This window comes from Aplysia californica, unplaced genomic scaffold (genome assembly GCF_000002075.1).
Source record: "Aplysia californica isolate F4 #8 unplaced genomic scaffold, AplCal3.0 scaffold00926, whole genome shotgun sequence".
Lineage (NCBI taxonomy): Eukaryota > Metazoa > Mollusca > Gastropoda > Aplysiida > Aplysiidae > Aplysia > Aplysia californica.
Genome location: NW_004798196.1, coordinates 75,990 through 86,606, shown reverse-complemented (window position 1 = coordinate 86,606; position 10,617 = coordinate 75,990). Strand labels below are relative to the sequence as shown.

Below are 10,617 nucleotides of genomic sequence, written 5' to 3'. Positions count from 1 at the left end.
TCTCTCTCTCTCTCTCTCTCTCTCTCTCTTTCTCCTTCCCTCTCCCTCTCACACACACAAATGCCCACACACCCACACACACGCATGCCCAGACCTTAACATGAACCATTCATAACCCCGCCCCCTCCTCTCCTCCCCGTCACATAATAACCCTGCTCATGTCTCCGCCCACCAGCCGACACCCCCAGCATGGACGAGCTACTCCGCGCCCACCTGGCCCACCCTGCCTCCATCAACCCGCTGGACAGACGGCACAAGCCACACCTCCTGGAAGTGTCCGCCGCGCAGCAACGCCAGACAGACGCCCTGAGCAGGGACAAGAACAGCCCTATCAAGACACACCCGAACCCGTTTGATGAGAAGGAGTCACCGAGAAAAGGTGAACGCAGGCTCTTTTTTTTAACCCCATTTTTCTTTTTTCCTTTTTGGTCCCGTGTCCTGATTTTTTGGTGCTGATATTTGTAGGTTACGTAAAAATGTATTGACATAGTGCAAATTGTTATGTTTCAAGAAAAAATCAAGCTAGAAAAGTAAAAAAGAAAAAGGGGAATTATTTAGTCGGTGATGATGATGGTGATGGATGATGATGGTGATGATGATGATGATTGTTATCAGCACACTTATTTTTAGAAGCTTCCAACCCCAAAATTTGATAACATTCTTTATTGCTCATTCTAAATTTCCTATTCAATGTGCATGCCCTCAAAATTTTTTAACTGAAATTCAATTTCTAAACATTGAAAGAATGAAAAAAAAGGTGAATACTAAGTTCGCCATATTTACACAGACAGAAGGACATTATATTTGTACTTTTCAATACTTCCAAGCATTTTCGGGGTGGGGGGGGGGGGGGATTTCCATTTTATGTTTTTAGTTTAGTTTTAGTAGAAGTTTTACGGCGCTCGCAACTGCATAAGGTCATATGAGCGCCAAGGGGTGGATGTCAACAGAGAAGTCCTTAACAGGGAATCAGACTTACTCTGCTCTCCTCTTTAGCTTCAACAACACGAAGTCTACTTCAACTATCGAGGCACCCAGGAAATAGCGGGTCACAAGAGTGTGGCAAACATACAAAAAAAAGGAAAGGAAAAATGACGATAGTAGGAATTAAAAAAGAAAAAGTAGCAGTTTTTTGTTGAGTTCTGACACAGTTATGACATTGATGAAGCAGCCCATTTACAATTACATTTCTACTGTGCATAAGAACTCAAGATGTTAATGTCCACCCTGTGGGAATGGCCTAAAGACACTTCAGTCAGTAGCACCGGCCCGGGGGGTAATATTATGTTTGTGATAATTGAAACTGATTAGGTTCAACAGCTCTTGCGACTCTGAAAGTTTATTTAAGCATCAGCACCTCTGAATTAATATTTTGTCTCTAATAGAACTGAGCCAAAATGGGAACATTCGAGTAATATGCCTTTCTCAAGAAAACAATATCAGACTCAGCTGAGCCTCAAACCCCTGAATCGGCAGTGTCTTGATTATTGGTCTTACTTTACTTACTTTTCTTTATCCGTCCTCTTGTACCTCTAGGGCGTCGAGGGGAGAAAGAGCTCCCTGTCTCTAGCAAGTTTGATGGCCTGGCTGGCTGGGATATTGAATGTTCTCAGGGTATCCTTCACACCCTAGATCCGGGTCTTTCTTGGTCTTCCTCTTGCTTTTGTACCCTGATACTTTCCTGTAGTAGGCTTTACTGGCAAGCTGGTTAGATACTATATGTGTGAGATGCCCATACCTCCTGATTGTTTGCATTCAGATGTAGCGGAAGACAGATGTTGTTCCCACTATTTCTCTGATCTTGTTGTTTCTGACTATGTCCTGTCTGGTTTTGTTGACGGTTCTCCTGGCCTTAGACATCTCCTCTCTCAGGTGGTTATCATACATTCCAAACTTTTGGGATTATGGGTCAGGTAGCCTAATCACTAGACCACCAACACCATTCATTTGTTTTTGGCGGAAGTAAACCAAGAATAACTTAACTTAACTCTTTCACTACCCAGAGACGTGTTTCATGGCTTGGCACTTCCTGCTTCAAAACCATAGCCTATCTACCTAGGTAACAATTGAAACTGAAATCTCAGACTTAAGAATGACCATTTTTTTAGCAACATGTTGAGATAGACCATTTTATATTTCCCCTTTATTTTCATATATAATACATGTATCAACTATTAAAAATTGAACTCAAAATCTTTAATTTGTCCGACGGTAGGCAGAATCAGAAAGTAGGTCACCGATAGGGCCTGGTCCAGGTGAGGAAAACTACCTGGTAAAGAAAGGGTTAAAGTACTAAACAGATGGGTGACTAGAGAAGAACAGGATAATGTAGGTCTAAGAGCATCCATGAAACCCACTGAATATCACTCGTTCTCTCCTTACAGGTTCTTGCTCTTTCTTTTCATTGTAAATATTTTACGCCCTCATCAATACAATTAAGGTCATTTAGAAAGCAGGCTGCACCCTTACCTCTCAGGGCCAACTCGGGCAGAGAGGGATGCCATATCCCAGCTGATAGATGGAGATCCTCATCATCATCATCAATGCCTTTCACCCCTGCAGAGTTTAGTCCACTTACAAGCTCCTTCTAATTATCTCTGTCATGGGCCATTCTTCCAAGTTCATTCAAAGTCAGCTTCATCTCTCGCATGTCCCTTTCCACTCATCTCCTCCATGTTTCCCGTGGCCTACCCCTGCCTCAAGCTCCCTGTGACAGGTAGAGATACTGGATAAAAATTCTCCCCCAAACGAGAATTAAACTCGGTTCTTCTGTGTGCAACAATAAATTGTCTAACTCATCATCAGTTCCTTTCACCTCTGGCAGGGTATAGGCCACATACAAGCTCTTTCTAATTATCTCTGTCCTGGGCCGTCCTTCCTAGCTTGTTCCAAGTTAGCTTCATCTCTCTCATGTCCCTTTCCACACATCTTCTCCATGTTTCCCGTAAATTGTCTAACTGCTACAGCACTAACTCCAGTTACTTTTTTTTCTCTCTGTCTCAGGTCTAAGCTCGGGACATCCCAAGTCCCAGGTACCGTCACAGACCCAGTACGTCAACTACAACACATTCAGCGTCTCTAGGGTTCCAGACATTAATGGCGCTGGTGGGGATGAGGTCAGAGGCCAGGATCAAGCGGAAGGTGAGAGAGATTCAGCTGAAAAGAGCTCTTAAGTTCTGAACTATTATATTTCAGGCCTAAAGTGAAAAAGACTCATCTGGAAAGTATCCAGAACTGTCATATTATTACAGGCCAATAGTTGAAAGACTTATCTGAAAAGTGTTCTCAGCTTCAGAGTTGTCATATTTCAGGCCAAATGTGAGAAAGACTCATCTATAAAACCCCTTAGGTTCATAACTGTGATATTTAGGCTGATGGTGAGAAGAAAGCATGGTTCTTTGGCCTGTTCAAGTGCTTTCAGCCCGGAAAGTGAAATTTCATTTTCAGGAAAGAGGAAAAAGACTTTCTTTTTTTTAAACAATGGTACCTCTGTATGTATCTTTTCTTGCCATTTTTTCAACATTTAGAATTTGAACTTTAAATATTTTTTAAGAACTCACAATCAATACCACGGATCAAGAAACTGCAATAAAAACATGAGGGGGGGGGGGGGGGGGGGGGAGACTTTAATTTTACTGAATTAAACCTCTTAGATGCAGATCTGTTTTCTTTCTAGTGTAATGTTGTTGTGTGTGTTTGTGTGTGCGCGTGTGTGTAGGTGTGTGTGGGTTTGTTTGTGTGTGTGTGTGTGTATAAGGAGGTATGGACGGATGGATGAATGGATGGATGTCTGCTGGGATATTATATCTCTCTCTGCCCGAGTTGGCCTTGACAGACATCTTGTTGAAGCGGCCCTTCTGCAAATTTATTTTGAATGTGTTGATGGGGGCATGAAATATTTACAATGAAAAGGACAAAAAAAGAACTTGTAAAAAGAGCATGAGTGATATTCTGTATAGGTTTCACGATTTTCCTTTCTCCATTTTGCCCCCAGGTGGAGATGATAAGACAGCTCGGCGGGGCCCCCACAGGGATAGAGTCAAAAGCGGACGGAAAAGCCGAAAAGGTTGAGGTCCCCATTTCACAGTGCTATATAGTTCTGAAATGCTATGTATTGTCAACCTTTCTATATGGCTGGGAATGCTGGACAATCACTAAAGACAGTGAAATTAAAATAGAAGCAATAGAAATGTGGTTTCTTGGGAGACTGCTAAGAGCTTTGTGGAAAGAAAAGAAACCAAATGAGGTAGTGCTTGATGAAGCCCAGGTGGGACGCTCAATGTTAAAAACAATCAGGAAATGACAAATGCAGTTTTGGGGACACCCGAATAGACTTAAGGGTCTTGAACATCTAGCTCTCACTGGCAAAATTGAAGCCAAATGAGGCAGGGGTAGGCCCAGAACAGTCAAATTGGGGAACCTAAACAAATGGGTAACAGGGAAAGATCAGGGAAATGTAGCTTTCTTGAGAGCATCTGAGCAAAGGAATGAATGGACAACCATGATTGCCGATGTCTGTCTCAGATCTGGCACTTGAGGATGATGATATAGTGTAATGAGAGTTTGTGGTTGCTCTGGTGTGGTTTACTCCTTCTTTCCTAACAAACATCTATTGTCTGTATTAAGTTCCTCTCCTCCTTCTTTTTTTTGTGTTTGTTACTCTCTTGTAATACCTCTTATCTTCCGCGCTTATATGACCTGACCATAATTTTGTGTTGAAAGTGTTGTAAAACTCTTACTTAAACTAAAACAGAGTTTCAAGGTCAAGGGTAAAGATTTGACTATTATTACTGTCAATCTATTGATAAGCTCTTTCCTTTCCTATTCAAAATCTGATGGCCATCATGTAAACCTGTGGTAAAACTCAATTCATCATTATCATTAGCTTTCTTCAAAATCGTTAGTAAATATTATTGCTTATTCTCAGTTTGTTGGTCAATATTGTCACATGTTATATTGTTATTTTCAGGAATGCATGAAGACGACACTGGAGATGAATTTGAGATTGGTGGTAAACAAACCATCTTTGACACGAGGGGTAAATGCTTCTGTTGTTTTTGTTATTTTTATGTTATTTTTTATGTCATATTCATTGTCACTACATTCATTGATTTTTTTTTGGGGGGCGGGGGGTTGTTATTTTAATAATAAATAGCATTTGTATAGAGCGCATATCCCGGCTTGACTGCAAGCTCTGTGCACTTTATGTTCATTGTAGTTTTTGTGGTATGTTTAGTTGGATTTGCTGTTTTGTTGTGAGATTCATAATTTTGGGGGATGGGGAGTATAATTGTTACAGTCTTTGTAATTGTATGTTGTTTTATCAAATATAATAAATTGTATTTATAAATATTTAAATATTAAAAATATTATAAATATTTATAAATAGTGCCTCTATAAATAAATCATTGATGGTCAGGTCAGGTTTTATCAAATGTTGTTATTGCTGTTCTTGTCCATTACTTTGTTTTAGGGTAAGTAGTTGGAGGATCCTGCTTTTATTTTTTCCCCCTCTGTTGTTTCTGTCTTTCATTTTATTGCCTTACACACTACACGTGTCAGTCAGTCACTTCCCTATATTGGTTGGTACAGGTGGGATCAATAGACACCTATCTGGTGTGCACTGCTTTTTTTACTTCTTTTCCTGTTTGTTTGTTGGTTTTTTTGTCCTAAACTACTGCGGGTGGTCAGTTGACCGTTATGGGTGGTCAGTTGACCGTTATCCTCTGTAAAGTTTGTCTCAAGAACAATGACCCTAAAAGTAATTATTTGGTACAAGCATGAAAATTGTGTATTTCTTTAAACCTCAGTTACAGTTTCCTTGCTCAATTAGTGCGGGGGTTTTTTGTTAAGGATGCCTTTTTTAGGGGATGGGTTATACATGACTGTTTGTGTATTCATTTTATCTTGAATGATAACACTGTTTAATAATATTTCAAATACCATCCTGCCTTTTATCAGATGAGCAGAGTAGCCACACCCCACGCGTCCAGTCTGCCCAGGGCAGCAAACAGATGACCACTGCTGTGTCCGGTGTCCAGGAGATGCAGAAGTCTCTGAGCCGGAAAGGAGAAGAAGGAGACCCTACAACTGGAAACCAGCTGGCCGGGTAAGAGATGGGTGCAGAAAATTGGTCACTTTTAAGGACAAATGGGCTAACCCAGATTTCTGGGGGTTTCCAGACAACTTTACCTACACCAAATGTGGGCATTGCCCTACCTATAGGAGAGGTTTGGTTTCATTGGTGTGTGTATTTGTTTGGTTATAGAGAAAACTCTTCTTGTTTTTTAAAGAAACTGAACAGGGGGCAAAAACTTTACCTTCGATTTTCTCAAAACAGCATTTTTCGGGATAGCCAACTTTTCCTTAAAGCGACCAATTCATGTCACTTTGGTTCTTGTTGTTATGTCAAACAAAGCCATCGACAATGAAGTTAGTAACTGGGTAGACACAAAGCATAAGTAAAATGTTAAGTGTGTTTAGGCATCCACTTTTCTCTTTGTTTGTTTGTTTTAGTAAGGTTTTTTGGCGCTCACAACTCCGTAAGGTCATATGAGCACCAAGGGGTGGATGTCAACAGAGAAGTCCAATCGGGTAATCAGGTTTACTCTGCTCACCTCTCTAAACTCAACAGCACTAAGTCTGCTTCCCAAGGCACCCCGGAAATAGCTGTTCACAAAAAAGTGACAAAACGTACAAAAGATGTAGAGGGAAAATGGCGATAGTAAGGATGAGGAAAGAAAAAGCAGCAAAAGAAAGATGTTGCTATTTTGAGCCAGTAGCTTTTTAGATCGTTCATGCTTTTAGCGCTCTAGAATTGGTGTGAAAACTCTGACATTGTACTACCTAACTATTCTTATCATCGATTTTTGGGGGATATTGTTTCCCCCAAGGAAAGAGGATTAAAAATCACCTGAGAAGGCATAGAGCAAAGTTGTAAAAGTTGACATAGGAGGGGTGGGACTGATACAAGGGAGACAGAGAAGAATGTCGAAGGCAGAGACATCTGAAGACCTCTGGTTTGTTAGTTATGCTCCTACATGCAGTGACAAAAGCTAACAGTGACAATGTTGACCCTCTTGCTTGACAGCAGGCTATTTTTATTTACTGTCCAGTTTTTTCATAATTTGAGTTTGTGTCTTATCCACAGGGAATACATTCAAAAGTTAATTGAGGAGACGAACGAGGAAATCAAAGATCTAACCTATGAGATACAAGAAGACATTGAGGTAAGAAATGTAAATAGTTTTTCCATTTCTGTGATATTCTATGTTCTGTCTCTTGATATTTTAATCTCTTTTTTTTGTTTCTCATGGTCTTGCTTGTTCACAGTTGGTTTAGAAATTTACCATTTTGTTTGCTTATTTCATGCTGTTGTTTCAATACTGATTAATTGCTCATTGTTTTATTTTTAAATTCTAATCTAACAAACATTTGTTCTTTGACACCAAGATCAAGAAACTGTTTAGTATACTGCTATTCAATATGCTTACTCAGAGAGGTTTAAAGCTTACAGATACAATGTCGGCCGAATTTTTTTTTAAAGGGGTCTCTAGGTAGAGTGTAGAATTTTAAACTGATCTAAACATTTGAACAGAAGAAGCATCAGCATAAACAGCGCAGGAGTCGAGGTGTGGCCGCTGCAGGTGATGTGAAGTCACGACCTCCGGTAACGGGGACAGACAAAGGTCAACGGATGCAGCTTGAGGTTGGCTATCATGGGACAACCTTCGTCAGTGACCTTGGGAAATCCAAGCACTCGGAAGAACGTATTCCTGGAGGGTATCTGGCAGGTCGAACTACTGGTCAGCCTCACACTTCGTCAGCTTCCTCTTTCACGGGGATTGGTGGCAAGGGAAGTAGTTCCAGGAATGGAGAGCACCTGTCGTACACTGTTAACACCCCCGACCCTCTCAAACTGACGGCGGGCCCGAGGTTAGTGGTAGCCAATCACAGACCACGAGAGATGACCATTGAGGAGGAGGCAAGAACGCGGAGCCTGAAAAGACAGGCCAGCCTCAACTCGGGAACAGCAGGGGTCTATCTCAACGGTCAGTCTGGACGTCGCTCAGAGATGCAGATGTCAGACAAAGACTTGCTGTTAGCAGGGGAGAGCACCCCAAATCTCGGCCAGCTGGATGAAGAGTACGCCACGGGTTCCCGCGCGCACCGCGACCTCCACTCGGCACACAGCGCGTCGGGAGTGAGGCTGAACAAGCAGACGCTGGTGTTCCGAGGGCGGGCCGGTGGGGCTGGTGGTGGTGCCGCTGAGGCGGGTCCAGTGGCCACTCCTAGGGGCGCTTCCCAGCTGTCGGATCACCAGGAGGGAGACACGACAGAGGTAAAACATCAGGGGGGGGTGGTTTTGTTGTACGGATTTATTGTAACAGTTGTAAATGTTGTATACAGTGGAGTGTCCACTTTTAACGAGTCCTGAAATAACGAGAGGTCTGTTGTAAAGTGTAAAGACACTATTCTAAAACCCCAGGGATTTTTTTTTCCTTCTTTATCTTTGTGAATAAAATATTGATATAGCGCCATCAGACTAACACGCGAGTTGGTTATAGTGGAATTTTCCTGCTCTGTGCACAGCGCATAGGCCAATACACGTTACACCAGTTGAGAAACTCGTTGGTGATCTTGCAAAACAAAGAAAGGAAGAGCCCACGTGGGCCAACAATGAAGGCTGGAGTGAATGAGTGGGGAGGGTGTGGCTTTCAAGCAGACAAACAGAACGCATCCCTTGATAGGCCAGCCTATTCTAGATTATCTAGGCCTACCATGCCTCTCACTTCTCCGATGCGGGAATGGAGAGGTCATAGTGCTGTGAAGAAAAATTAAATAGAACACCAAACTCATAGATTAGGCTTACTTTATTAATGCCCTTGAATTTATTACTGGGTTCCTTATAATGTGAATCCTGCTATAACAGATAATTCGCACCAATTAAAGGCATTTTTTTGTTCTCTAGTCGAAGGGTACACTGTCAAATTTTCTTTTGTAGCTTTCTGATTTTGAAAAAGAAAAAAACCCACCTAACTTACAGCCGGTCGCTTTTTGGACTTTCACTTTTTTTTTTAACTTTGGACTTGGTGGAAACAAAACTGGCAATTCTTATGGACTGTGTGTGTATTGATTGTTTGTTGGGAAACTGTTCAGGTCTGACGATTTAGTCAGTGAGGTCAAAGAAAACTAGCGGAACAGGAAAAACATTCTCGTATTGCTGAATCACATTTTTCTTTTTTTGTATGTCATTATAATGTAACTGCTTAACTTAAATGCTTTCACTGCTTCTTTCTCTTTGTTCTTGTTTAGATTGTTCTTATATTATCATATTTGATATATTTTGTCTCTCTTTGTTAATGTATTGTATGTCCATTTTTTTGTATTCGTTTTTGCTGTTGTTGTTTTTGTTGTTGTTGTGTTGTTTTTATTGTTTTATTATCAATATTGCTCTTATTGTTCTTATTCCTATTCTTATTATTTTTATTTTCATAATTATATCATTAATATTATCATTTTCATTATTATTAATATTATTTAAATCTATAATTGTTGTTCCTATTGTTATCACTATCATCGTTATTTTTTGTTTGTTGTCTTCGTTCTTTTTCTTCTTATTATTGTTAATGTTGCTGCTGTTGTCATTTTGCATCTATTTTTTGTGACAGTAGTTGTTTAACTTAAGTATTAGTAGTAGTGGTATTATCATCACTGCTTATGAACAAGGCCTTTCAGCAAACTTTCATTTTGACTGCTTTTTTTTTCCTCTTCCAAATTTCCACCTCTCTCTCTCTCTCACTCATCTGTAGGAAAAAATAATATCTCACCAGTTGTCGTTTTATGACTCACTGTCTAGCTAACAAGGTCAAGGTCAGCTCGTTCGAGCAGTCGTCAAGTTGTTGGTAAGAACTTATGTGGGACTGACTGAGTCGCTTCCCCTTGCCCTTGGCATGCACTTGTCTCCCCTTGATGGCAATTCTTTTTGCACTCAATTTTTTGTTGTATTTTGTATTTATTGAGACATCCCTGGCAAAACCAACTTTATATACACCTAAATTAGGGAGTAAAATGGGCAGAGATTTTTTTTCCACTCTTGCTCAGCTTAACTATGCCCAGTGAATTAATTTGTTTTATGGTAGAACTCATCTTAAAAACCACAGCAATGGACATCTTGGTTTTATTAGATTTGTGTCTGCACTGTTAGTGCTGGAATATAGTTTCTCAATTTTCTCAGTTCTAGAATTTAATCGTATCTATAGTTTGTTTTGCCTTGGAGAGAAGTCTCTTCATTTTTTAAACCTGGTTTTTGTGGTTTGCATATTTGTATGCATGTGTTTGGGTTTGTTTTTGTTTGGTCTTTTTATGCATTCCCAGCACTGGTGTCATTTTGTGTTTGCACATATTTTGTTATGGTTTTTCAATATTGTAGTATTTAAAGCAAAACTTTTTTCACTGTGCAATTTCTGATTTGCTTTTACAATGTCACCAGTTTCTTTTCCTCTCCTCGATATAAATGTTTTGTCCTTTTGAGAATAAATTTACCCTTTCCTTTACCCTCACCCAACCCTTGATGAATGGTTTCGACATTTCATGTCCCCCCAACCCCACCCCCAC

General features: G+C 40.5%; 1 protein-coding gene across 1 annotated transcript in view; it reads left to right on the top strand.

Moving 5' to 3' along the window:
• LOC101845583 (cytosolic carboxypeptidase 2) overlaps positions 1-8,809 on the top strand; it is a gene marked incomplete in the record, with an annotated part of 101,844 nt that extends 93,035 nt beyond the window's left edge. Inside the window, 7 exon segments of the mRNA XM_035972958.1 lie at positions 176-379; positions 3,004-3,141; positions 3,995-4,066; positions 4,970-5,038; positions 5,962-6,109; positions 7,151-7,229; positions 7,598-8,809. Coding sequence (XP_035828851.1) covers positions 176-379; positions 3,004-3,141; positions 3,995-4,066; positions 4,970-5,038; positions 5,962-6,109; positions 7,151-7,229; positions 7,598-8,437 — 1,550 coding nt within the window.
• Positions 8,810-10,617: the final 1,808 nt, after the last annotated feature.